This window comes from Bubalus kerabau, chromosome 3 (genome assembly GCF_029407905.1).
Source record: "Bubalus kerabau isolate K-KA32 ecotype Philippines breed swamp buffalo chromosome 3, PCC_UOA_SB_1v2, whole genome shotgun sequence".
NCBI lineage: Eukaryota > Metazoa > Chordata > Mammalia > Artiodactyla > Bovidae > Bubalus > Bubalus kerabau.
The window spans coordinates 112,923,444-112,936,951 of record NC_073626.1 but is presented as its reverse complement, the minus strand read 5'-3'; the positions used below and the strand labels follow the sequence as shown (position 1 = coordinate 112,936,951).

General features: G+C 38.5%; 1 protein-coding gene across 1 annotated transcript in view; it reads left to right on the top strand.

Annotated features, from left to right (window-relative positions):
- HNMT (histamine N-methyltransferase) overlaps positions 1 to 11,408 on the top strand; it is a 44,900-nt gene extending 33,492 nt beyond the window's left edge. Inside the window, exons 5-6 of the mRNA XM_055572702.1 lie at positions 2,020 to 2,113; positions 10,189 to 11,408. Coding sequence (XP_055428677.1) covers positions 2,020 to 2,113; positions 10,189 to 10,544 — 450 coding nt within the window. The 3' untranslated portion in view covers positions 10,545 to 11,408. The remainder of the gene's footprint in view (positions 1 to 2,019; positions 2,114 to 10,188) is intronic.
- Positions 11,409 to 13,508: the final 2,100 nt, after the last annotated feature.

Below are 13,508 nucleotides of genomic sequence, written 5' to 3'. Positions count from 1 at the left end.
CCAACCCAAGAATCAAACTGGGATTTCCTGCATTGCATGTGAATTCTTTACCAACTGAGCTACCAGGGAAGCCCAGAACTACCATATGACTCAGCAATCGCACTACTAAGCATATACCCAGAGAAAAACCATAATTCAAAAAGATACATGCACCCCAGGGTTCATAGCAGCACTATAGAGACAGAGGTGTTGAGAACAAATATATGGACACCAAGGGAAAAAGGGATGGGTGGGATGAATTAGAGACTGGGATTGACACAGACACACTACTGATACTATGTATAAAAACTAACTAATGAAAACCTACTGTATAGCACAGGGAACTCTACTTAATACACTGTGGTGACCTGAATAGGAAGGAAATCTGAAAGGGAGGGCATATATGTATATGTATGTCTGATTGATTTTGCTGTACAGTAGAAACTAACACAACACTGTAAAGCAACTATACTCCAAAAAAGTTAATTTAAAAAACAACAAAAGCCTCCCTTTATCAAAAGCCAATCCCTTCACATATGCGCTGAATCCCATTCCTCACTTGTTATAAAATGTTGCAGCTTCAGAGATCATTCTCCAGTGTCTCTCCAAACCTCCACATTTGTTCTTTCTTTCTTATCTCTGCTTCCTCTGCACTACTACTGTCTTCCTCTCAGTCTACTCTGCATTTTTGTTATGTCTCTGTCTCCTCATTTTTCCTTACAGTCCTAACATTCTCATGGCATCTTTCAACTTAATATTCATAGTCAACTGCAGAGAATCTGTGTCTATTAGATCAATTTTCAGAGCATCTGCTATGATCGGCCTCCTCGTTTTGAGCTAGGTCATGTCAAGGATTATTAGCGATCTTGTGGACTAGCTGCATCTGGGTGCCTGTCTATGTGGTCCCTGTGGTGAACAGCATGGCGTGACATGATACTAAATATGGCCTCTGAGACCACACAGACCATGTGCAGGTCCCTTGTATTTCATTAATTCATGTGAGGGAGGCATAGCTCAGGTTATTTTTGCTTTATGCAATAAATTCTATCATGCATGTGTACATGCTCAGTCATGCTCAACTATTTGTGATCCCATAGAGCCTGCCATGCTCCTCTGTCCATGGAATTTTCCAGGCAAAAATACTGGAGAGGGTTGTCATTTCCTACTCTAGGGTATCTTCCCAACCCAAGGATTGAACCCATGTCTCTTGCATCTCTTGCACTGGCAGGTGGATTCTTTACCACTGTGCCACCTGGGAAGCCCATAAAAAAAAACAATAAAATATTGAATTCTTGTCTAAAAGAGTAGAAGATGAGACATAAAAAGTAAGTGTCTATGTGGGGTAGATTCCAGGGCTATAAGCCCTCAGGGGAAAATTTCCATTGCCCATGTCTAATTCCGGCTCTATCTGTGTTAGGTGGAAAGACCTCTCCCTGCAATTCACCAGAGATCATTCAGAGTTATTTAAAATGAGTGGACTGACACCTATCCCCTTGTGATGATGCTGCAACCTTAGGCTTTATCCAGTCCAGTTTCCTAGAGAATCTGTCAACATCAAAGCTTGTTGCATTTTCTGTGATTTAAAAAAAGCATTGGTGAGCATATGGTAAAGCTAGTGCAAAGGGCTTAATTTTGAAGCAACGTTCCATGAAATGGAATGTTTTTATGGTGCCAGCACCATTTTCTCCCAGAAGAACTACAATTCACAAAATATAGAGAAAGCACAGAATCAATGCCCCCATGTGGAGTAGAGACTGTCTGAAGCTATAAATGTTTGTGTTACTGAAGCCAGAAAGAGCAAATTTCAAACTATTTGATTCTTGTTGAGTAAATACCATAGTTTCCCCTATCCCCAAATATTTTCTCTCATTATAATTCTATCTCTCCATATAATATCTTTAACTTCTAAATTTCTTATGTGTTTTGTTGAGTAAAAACCCACTCAACTTGAAAATCAAATCTTCTAGTGAGTATCTAGTCTGAGCAACAAAGACATTGACAAGAGAAAAGTGCCTCATTTCTCTTTTCCTTCATTTCTAGATGCTGTATTATGTTAAAGACATCCCAGCTACCCTGAAATTCTTCCATAGTCTCTTAGCTACCAATGCTAAGATTCTCATTATTATTGTGTCAGGTAAGTTATTTTCCTTCCACCTAAATTTTAAAAAACCAATAGTTCATGTGTGTGAAGGCTGATGGTATATTTCATCTTCATTATGAAATTCTTGACCTGGCTTATTATGGTCATAGTCAATTAATTAACACAGTATTAGGAAAGTCCTTCAAACTTTCAATTTAGGATTTCCAGTGGAAATAAATATCTGTTTCTTCTTCCTCTTGAGAAAGTATATCTTTGTTGTCCATATATAAATTATTTTTTATATAACATACAGCAAATACAACTGATAGGAATTCTTTTGAGGAGACTAAAAATAGAAAATATTTCTATTTACCTCCTTTTTGTCCCTTAAATGCCTCTTTCCCTTCTGTGATGTTTAAATAAAGGTTGAAATATTTGTGACACTGTCATATTTGATTAATTTGCATTTCTAGAGCCACTGTCCATGTTGTTCATTATAGGTTTTCTCAAATAACTATCAAAAATAGCTAGTGATTCTCTTGTTTGGTTTTGTGTTGTTGTGTTATTTTCCAAAGACAGCATTTGATCACACTTTGTTTCCAGTGATACAATTATCACACAGAGAACCTAAATAAACAGATTGGCAAATAAAACACTGACACTGTTGAATTCATTAATTCACTCCTTCATTCAGCAGTCTTTATGGATTGTTCACACAGTGCTGTTCAGGTTGACTCTAGACATACAGCAGCTTCTATCTTCCTAAATTTATATCAGACCCTATAATCAAAAACCACGTCATAAAATTCATTTATTCCTAAATATGAGGAATGGCTTTAAGGATCGCAAACACAGTTGTTGCCTATAATCCTAGCTTTGAATTTATGTGGGATTTTGGCAAATGAAAGTTCCTGTACACAACCTCTTCTGCAAGGGAACATTTGATATACTATTTTTATCTCAGGTTTGTTAAAAATACTCATTTATGTGAGAAAGTTCTATCTTCCCATTTAGGAGGGCTTATGTAAACTGGATTTTTCCCACTAACCTCTCTCCAAATGAGGACACTTGGATAAAGCACTTTGAACATTTAGGAATACAAAAGTAAATTTAGTTATCAACACTGAGTTGATAACTCAGTCTATTCTTGATAATCTGTATCAATAATACAGAAAGTGTTGCAGACAGAAATAAGAGTTCATCCAGCAGTCATATATGTCTGATTTTAGAATATATTCCACATCAAATGAAGATCCACTTTATTTATATTTAGTTTATCCTTAAATATTTTCAGAAGTTATGTATTTGAGTGTCAGAAGGCAGCTCTCTTGTGAATATATACCTACCAATAAGAAAAAACCAGCTTAAGGTTTACAAAGTAGCACGAGTAGTCTACAAGCAACTGAGAATTGACTTAGTGCTCTAATGGATACAGTATTTTGCTGGCTACATCATGAATACAGTTACTAGAAACGAAAACCATTTCAGTTCAGTTCAGTTGCTCAGTCCTGTCCGACTCTTTGCGACCCCATGAATCGCAGCACGCCAGGCCTCCCTGTCCATCACCAACTCCCGGAGTTCACTCAGACTCAGGTCCATCGAGTCAGTGATGCCATCCAGCCATCTCATCTTCTGTTGTCCCCTTCTCCCCCTGCCCCCAATCCCTCCCAGTATCAGAGTCTTTTCCAATGAGTCAACTCTTCTCATGAGGTGGCCAAAGTACTGGAGTTTCAGCTTTAGCATCATTCCTTCCAAAGAAATCCCAGGGCTGATCTCCTTCAGAATGGACTGGTTGGATCTCCTTGCAGTCCAAGGGACTCTCAAGAGTAATTCTTCGGCGCTCAGACTTCTTCACAGCCCAACTCTCACATCCATACATGACCACAGGAAAAACCATAGCCTTGACTAGACCATTTAGCTTTCATCAAAAAAGTATTCTGAGTCAAAAATTATTCACTCTGTATTTGATGGTAGAAATATTTTACTAACTTTTTCAGTATAGAGTTTACAGTTCTTCATGACTGCACACAGTGTGGGAGGCAGGTGTCGTAGAGAGGAAAACATTGTTAACAGATAATCCTTTTAGCTCAGTGCTTTTCCTAAGATACCAACTCTTCACTTTCCCCTTTCACCCCTTCTTACTCGTTACATAGAGCAGATTAACTCCACTTTGCTCTTCCTCTCTGACCTAAATAAACCTGTTCACCTATAAACCTATCTTAACAATAATGTATTTCTCTGAGAAAAATTGTATCAGCCCCTTGGTGTAAGGAAGTAGCTGAAGTTTCCCTTTTAAAAAAGAGCAGTAATTGCCTTGTTGCATTAAAAAAGCTGATACAGGTATGTATGGGTCAGCTTTTAGAAAAATAAATTATGGTCAATTTCCAACAGTGAAAACAAATTTGGTCACAAGATTTGTCTTATATCATTGTCAATTAACATGTATAGAATTGATCCACATTGTCATTAGTAACTTTTTCATTTCACAGTATCACTACAAATCCCTATGAGCCAGACCAGTCTGCTAACCTGTGGATAGTAGACAGGTGTGATGAAACTCCCCAGGTCATCTGAGGTGCCTGGTCAGCTTCCTATCTCACTCCTATTTAATAAAACCCATTATCCTAAACTGTCTTCTCAGCCCAAACTATAAATCTTGAAACCCCATTCTCCATACTTGCCCAATGAAAACATGCCTTAAACTTGACTATTACCTTAAAACTTGGAAGGCCTACACCAAAATGGTTCACACAAGGCTCTGTTTTTACTCAGGTTGTTGAGGTCACTTTATAAATGGAATTTGGTCATTATTACCTAGAAGTGGCTCTGGCTTGGTGCTAAAGAATCTGCCTGCCAATGCAGGAGATCCAGGTTCAATACTGGGTTGAGGAGATCCCTTGGAAAAGGAAATGACAACCCACTCCAGTATTCTTGCCAGGGAAATCCTATGGACAAGAGGAGCCTGAGGGCTACAGTTCATGGGGTGGCAAAAGAGTCAGACACGGCTTAGTGACTAAACAACAACAGCCTAGAAGTGAAGAAGCTTGTTTGCATATTTCCTTTGTTTCAGCAATATTGTCATCCATAGCCTCATGGCAATATAGCAACTGCGTGCTCCTTGCAAACAGACTCAGAGAAGCCTAGCCCTAGTTACTCAATTAAATTTCCACGAGTGCTCAGCGAGCTAGTATCTCAGCAAGGCACATAATGGTATGTCTGGATTAACATGTTGCTCTAAAGGTCATCTTAAACATGCTCCATAGCTAAGGTTTCTGCCTGTCCATCCCAGTTAGACAGTGACCTGTGACTGAACTGTGTTGTCTCTCTGAGTAAACTGAATTACTCAGTTATTTGAGTACCATATGGAAACCCATTTTTGCAATTTATTCGATTGTAAGATAATGAAATATGGAATCTGTTTCGAGATTTAATTATGCAGGGCACCTAGCTTGGTTAAGGTGATAGGTGCATTCAGCATATTCAAAATATAGCTTGTAGTCTTGGTCTCAGGCTGTCATAGCTATTGTGGAGATTTGGTTCATTCAGCTTTTATTGAGCTCCTCTAATCCATCATTAGATAGACATAAATTTGAGCAAACTCCAGGAGATAGTGGAGGACAGAGGAGCCTGGCATGCTACAGTCCATGAGGTCACATAAGAATTGTCCATGACTTAATGACTGAACAATAACAGTTCATCACTGCTAGGCTCTGAGGTTGCAAAGATGACTATTACTCCTCCTCTGCCTTTGATAGACCCCTAATCCAATGGAGGACTGAAAGGGGTAAACACTTTCAGCAGTGTGCTAATTTCCTACCAGAGGCAAATGGGGAGTTTTTAAGGAGAGTTCCTGAAGAGCAGGAGTTCTGCTCTCTGCTGCTGCTGCTAAGTCGCTTCAGTCATGTCCGACTCTGTGCGACCCCATAGGCGGAAGCCCACCAGGCTCCCCAGTCCCTGGGATTCTCCAGGCAAGAACACTGGAGTGGGTTGCCATTTCCTTCTCCAATGCATGAAAGTGAAAAGTGAAAGTGAAGTCGCTCAGTCGAGTCCGACTCTTAGCGACCCCATGGACTGCAGCCTACCAGGCTCCTCCGTCCATGGGATTCTCCAGGCAAGAGTACTGGAGTGGGGTGCCATTGCCTTCTCAGCTCTCTAGTCCCAGATTTTTGCAAAACCCTTGGCACCTAGAAGAACACACCCAGTAAATGTATTTAAATTGAAAAACGAAAGTGTTAGTAGCTAAGTAGTGTCTGACTCATTTGTGACTCCATGGACTGTAGCCCACCAGGCTCCTCTGTCCATGGGATTTTCCAGGCAAGAATACTGGAGTGGGTAGCCATTCCCTTCTCCAGGGGATCTTCTCAACCGAGCGGTCAAAATGAATAATTATTTATTATTTCTTCTTTATAATATCCTAACTACAACTGATTCTGAATGTCCATCCAAAAAAAAAAAGAGAGAGAGAGAGAGACCATGTTTTTAGCTAAAATTTACTATTATGATAGACATGGAATCAGGGAATATAGAGAGTGCTGGAGATTTGAAGATGGACTTAATAAAAAGGAATAAAAGGCTCAATAAAGAAGATACACATATTCACACACAAACAGTGCATGATGAAACAGGCATACAAAAGCACAGAAGAGTAGGCAAGTGAAACTAATTAGGAAAAGGAAGAGAAATTATATTCAGAATTAAATGACAGTGTTTTACTGGTCAGCCTATTTGAATATATGGTGCTTAAGGGAATAGAAGCTTTCCTCTGGTTCCAAAGAATCCATTGAAGAATTAGCCCATATGAGAAAACAGTCATTTATTTATAACAGAAGTTTCTGATTATAGAGACTAAAGATCTGATTTAGGGATGAAAAAGAAGAGAAATAAGAAGAGGTAGACTTTTAAAATGAGTATCCCACACTAAAATAAAGTCAGTGGCACGTTTTTCTGCAAATATAGTAGCCAGATATTAGTTGAGAGAGTTGTTATTAATAATTAAAATGCAACTTATCTGGTTAAGGGAGATCAGTAACGTTTTCTTTCCTGACCTCTCCTTATTTGACTAAGGAAGGAGGCAAATCGTAGTGTGTTATTTTTAATACAGTGTGTGTGGGGGGGAAGGACCTGGTTTATATCATGTTGAATACAAAAGTAACACCATATGTTGTGCCCACTGAGAGCCATTATGATAATTTATCAGTCAGAAAGTGTCTAATTGCTCAGCTTAGAAATGGCACTGAGTCACCAAACACTGACACCAACAAATGCTCTGCAATTAGTGTTTGGTTCTTTTCTCTCTACCAGGTTTAAAAAATAATAATGATAATGCTAACAGAGCCTCTCCTCAACCACTGAAATATTTATTTTCTTATAAAGTCTTATTTGTAGGCAAATTCTTATTTGGGCAGACAATCACTGTCTTTGGAATGAAAAATTTTTTTAACACATACTCATGACCCTGATTTTTTTTCATTGAACTGAGGTTTCTTATTTTTTAATTTTTCTGCTTCATTCCAATTCTACCTTCTCCTAAAGCTTACCCTGAAGTTATCACTCTCTTCTGGAATATTAGTGGAACATCAGACCACTCTTAATGCCCTGTATCCACTGTATATGTAACATCCCAGTATTACATGCTTATATTAGAAGGTCCATAAAATTCTCTTTTGTTTTAATTATTATTATTATAGATTTTTGAATAGCAAGTTTGTTTTTTTCACAGTCTCAAGAATACAACCAGTGGAAATATCAAATTAATTCCATTTAATGTTCATTTATTTTCTAAGTACATATTACACATCTGCTATGCGCTTACCATTGTGCAATGATTTACTTCAATTATATTATTTAATATTTGCAGTTGCAACAAGTATAGTTATCTCTGTCTTATAGATAAGAAACCAGAGGTTCTGAAAGACTGAATAACAAACCTCATGTCATTCATGAAGAGTCAGAGGAACAATCCAACCTCTCTCTCCCTCAGATTCTGTATCTTTTAGCTGCTACACTGGCCCAGGTTTTCAATTAAATACATCATACACTGCTAATATACCTTCTAAAGCTGGGGACAAAATTTTTAAACTCAACTGAGGTGTTGCAGTCCAAGGCAGCATCTTGTAAGTGTACAGACCTGAGAGGATATCTCATCTTTGGTTTGAGTCAACTATCACTGCATTTGCTATGCTCTTTCTTCCATTTCAGTTTTTACTCAGACCCTCTCCTCTGAACCAGACGAACGTAAACAATTGCCTTCCTCTTATCACAACCTGAATGTCCAAGAGATAGCTCAACTCTTATACTTCCAAAACAAGATGCCTGCTAACACATTGAAAAATGTTCCTCCCTCATTCTTCCCATTTCTAATGGCAGTTCTCTCTTTTCAGATGCTTGGGCCAAAATCACTGGGGTCATCACTGATTCTTTTCTTTCTTTCACTATCCAAATTGTTATTGCTAACAATATACAAGTCACTAGCAAATGGCATTGGCTCTAGGAGTGTAATATATAGTGTGTGTGTGTGTGTGTGTGTGTGTGTGTATATATATATATATATATAGCAACCATTTCTCATTATTTCCAATCTTGCTGTTTGAACTTACCATCATCTATCACCCCAATTTTTGCAGTGGCTTTTTTACTGTTCTTCCTGCTTCTGTCCTTATGCCCCTGTTCTCATTTGTGTGGCCAGAGTGACCTTAAGAAAATGTAAATCAGGTCAAGTCACTCTAATGCTGTGTCATCTGATATGTAAGTCACAGTTGGCTATTGAAAGTGAAGTGAATTAAAATGAAATAGCACTTAAAATTCATTTCCTTAGTCAGACTAGCCATAGTTCACATGTTCCAGAACCATAAAGTGGTTCAGTTCAGTTCAGTTCAGTCTCTCAGTCCTGTCCAACTCTTTGCGACCCCATGAATCACAGCACGCTAGGCCTCCATGTCCATCAGCAACTCCTGGAGTTCACTCAAACTCACGTCCATCGAGTCGGTGATGCCATCCAGCCATCTCATCCTCTGTCGTCCCCTTCTCCTCCTGCCCCCAAGCCCTCCCAGCATCAGAGTCTTTTCCAATGAGTCAACTCTTCTCATGAGGTGGCCAAAATACTGGAGTTTCAGCTTTAGCATCATTCCTTCCAAAGAAATCCCAGGGCTGATCTCCTTCAGAATGGACTGGTTGGATCTCCTTGCAGTCCAAGGGACTCTCAAGAGTCTTCTCCAACACCACAGTTCAAAGGCATCAATTCTTCGGTGCTCAGCCTTCTTCACAGTCCAACTCTCACATCCATACATGACCACTGAAAAACCATAGCCTTGACTAGACGGACCTTTGTTGGCAAAGTAATGTCTCTGCTTTTGAATATGCTATCTAGGTTGGTCATAACTTTCCTTCCAAGGAGTAAGTGTCTTTTAATTTCATGGCTGCAGTCACCATCTGCAGTGATTTTGGAGCCCAAAATAAAATCTGACACTGTTTCCACTGTTTCCCCATCTATTTCCCATGAAGTGATGGTTAGTGGCTACCATATTGAACAATGCTACCAATTTGGAACATGTCCAAGAGTCCATAACAGTCTATTAGACAGCACTACAATGACTTCTTATCTTTTCCTATATGATTAAGCACCCAATCCACTCCTCACCATCACCCAACCTCATCTCTTTCCATTCTCCCCTTGGTTCAATTCCAATCTCACGGGCTTCCTGGCTAGTTCTTAACGTGCCAAGCATGTTGCTGCTTCAGGTCCTCTGCAGTTGCTCTTCTCTCTACCTGGAGTAACCTTCCCCCTGATAGATTACTACATATCTATGTGCCTTGCTGTCATGTCCCTGCTCAAATGTTACATTATTAGAGAGAATGTCTGTGACAATCCTGTATAAAGCAGCAATCCACCCAGCTCTTTGATCTCCCTTATCTCTTGCTTAGATTTGTTTTTCATTAGCACTTTGCACCATCTGATGTATAATAACTTATTTATTTAACTTTCTCTCCAACCTCTTGAACTGAGCTACAAAAGTCAAACATTCCTACTTTTTAAATGGACTGCTCTATTCCAAGCATCTAATGTACTGCTTGCAGAGTAGGTAAGTGAAAAGAAGAATAACTGAAAGCATGAATGTTTTTCCGTTGCACAGGAGCCAGCAGCTGGCAAAAGCTATGGGAAAAGTATGGATCTCGCTTACCCCGGAATGACCTCTGCCAGTATGTCACATCGTCTGACCTCACTCAGATGCTGGACAAGTTGGGGATTAAGTATGAGTATTATGACCTTCTGTCCACCATGGACATATCTGACTGTTTTATTGATGGCAATGAAAATGGAGACCTGCTTTGGGATTTTTTGACAGAAACCTGCAACTTTAATACAACAGCACCACCTGATCTCAAAGCAGAAATTATGAAAGATCTGCAAAAGCCTGAATTCAGTATAAAGAAAGAGGGAAAGGTTCTTTTCAATAACAGTTTGAGTTTCATAGTGGTTGAGGCATAAATACACATCATGAGAATGTTAAAAAACTATAATTTGAACAATGTTGATCATTCATGTATTAAAATTATAAATATATCTCATAACATAAACAGAAGCATCTTCTCTTATACGTAAAACCTAGAAAGTTTTAAGACATTCTTGGATTTCCATATAGAATCATATATGACACTCCTGGTCTTATCTCTCCTATAAGTAAAGAGATGACATGGGCTACATACCACGTAATCTGAAAAATGAGACAACTAAGTTTCAGGGGGCTTACTGACAATAAAATTGACTCCATTTATTAACTGTGATAGAATTTTCTAGAATACTAATAAAATATGTGCTATTCAACTGAAGTGACTTAGCAGCAGCAGTAAAGTATATGCCTACTGATACATTAGACATTAAAAAAGCATATGTTTATTGACTTTCCCCTTTTGTAAAGAAGTATTTGTCTATATACATTTCTTTGCTATAGTTTCTATCCTTATCTTTAGTGATTACTAAAAGTAAGCGCTTAGGATGTTACAAAACTAACTCTGTCATGTGCTGTCATTTCCTTCGATTTTGGTTTCTCTTTTAACTTTGTTTATGGTGTTGTAGTATTTTGTTTTTAGATATACTGAAGTTTTCTTTATTCATTCAAATTTAGTTGTTTTTTTTTTAATTTCTGGATTTCTGAAACATTTTAAAAGGCCTTCTAAATCCAAGGTTTTAATATAGTAACATATTTTATCAAAATGATTGTATAATTTCACTGTATAAAAGTCTTTGATCTGTTTGAAATTTACATAAAGAGTTGAGAACAAAGTGATTTTTCACAAAAATAAAACCATCTATATCAACACGGTTGACAAAAAATAACCCACTTACTTAAAATAAATCTTTTATCATTTACTAAATTCCTAGAAAATATTTGAGTCTATTTCAATACTCCATAGTTCCTTCTATGACAAAGATCTCCTCTAAGAGCAAGAATCATCTTTAACAGTAAGATTTCAGAGAATTTTTGAAAAGTTTTTGATAACCTTTAGTTGGTTAATCCAGTGCTATCAGAATTTAACTTTGAAAGGATTCCTAAAGTAGCTGAATGTTACCAGCTCCCAGAGAAAATTAAAACCTTGGTAGTTCGATGTGGTTTCATGGTATAAAATAGATTCTTTACTTTTATATGAAAATTTAGTCTAAAGATTAATTATATTATTGAAGATCAGCAGTAGCCTGAATATTGCATATCGTGGCTCAGTGGTAAAGAATCTGCCTGAAATGTAGGAGACACCTGATCCTTGGGTCAGGAAGATTCCCTGGAGAAGGGAATGGCAACCCACATCAGTATTCTTGATGGGAGAATCCCATGGACAGAAGAGCCTGGCAGGCTATAGTCCATGGGATTGCAAAAGATTTGGATACAACTTAGTGACTGAACAGCAACAACATATTTAATAATAAACATCTGTCATTATTTTTTAAAAAAGCATACCTCTTAAGTAATTGAGTAATTTTATAATTAATAAATACTTACATTTTTAAAGTAAGTTTCAAAGAATGCTCAAACTACCACACAATTGCACTCATCTCACATGCTAGTAAAGTAATGCTCAAAATTCTCCAAGCCAGGCTTCAGCAATATGTGAACCCTGAACTTCCTGATGTTCAAGCTGGTTTTAGAAAAGGCAGAGGAAGCAGAGACCAAATTGCCAACATCCGCTGGATCATGGAAAAAGCAAGAGAGTTCCAGAAAAACATCTATTTCTGCTTTATTGACTATGCCAAAGCCTTTGACTGTGTGGATCACAATAAACTGTGGAAAATTCTGAAAGAGATGGGAATACCAGACCACCTGACCTGCCTCTTGAGAAATCTGTATGCAGGTCAGGAAGCAACAGTTAGAACTGGACATGGAACAACAGACTGGTTCCAAATAGGAAAAGGAGTATGTCAAGGCTGTATATTATCACCCTGCTTATCTAACTTATATGCAGAGTACATCATGAGAAACACTGGACTGGAAGAAACACAAGCTGGAATCAAGATTGCCAGGAGAAATATCAATAACCTCAGATATGCAGATGACACCACCCTTATGGCAGAAAGTGAAGAGGAACTAAAAATCCTCTTGATGAAAGTGAAAGTGGAGAGTGAAAAAGTTGGCTTAAAGCTCAACATTCAGAAAACAAAGATCATGGCATCCGGTCCCATCACTTCATGGGAAATAGATGGGGAAACAGTAGAAACAGTGTCAGATTTTATTTTAGGGGGCTCCAAAATCACTGCAGATGGTGACTGCAGCCATGAAATTAAAAGATGCTTACTCCTTGGAAGGAAAGTTATGACCAAACTAGATAGCATATTCAAAAGCAGAGACATTACTTTGCCAACAAAGGTCCATCTAGTCAAGGCTATGGTTTTTCCTGTGATCATGTATGGATGTGAGAGTTGGACTGTGAAGAAGGCTGAGCACCGAAGAATTGATGCCTTTGAACTGTGGTGTTGGAGAAGACTCTTGAGAGTCCCTTGGACTGCAAGGAGATCCAACCAGTCCATTCTGAAGGAGATCAGCCCTGGGATTTCTTTGGAAGGAATGATGCTAAAGCTGAAACTCCAGTACTTTGGCCACCTCATGAGAAGAGTTGACTCATTGGAAAAGACTCTGATGCTGGGAGGGCTTGGGGGCAGGAGGAGAAGGGGACGACAAAGGATGAGATGGCTGGATGGCATCACTGACTCGATGGACCTGAGTCTGAGTGAACTCCAGGAGTTGGTGATGGACAGGGAGGCCTGGTGTGCTGCGATTCATGGGGTTGCGAAGAGTCGGACACAACTGAGCGACTGAACTGAACTGAACTGAACTGAAATAATTATCTCTGTTAAAAACAGAATAAAAGTAAGGTTTTACTAAAGAGCTCATAGACCCTAATTCTCCAGTGATGAAGCCTTCAACATGGTATGATAGTCACTCTTTCACATCACAGAGCTACC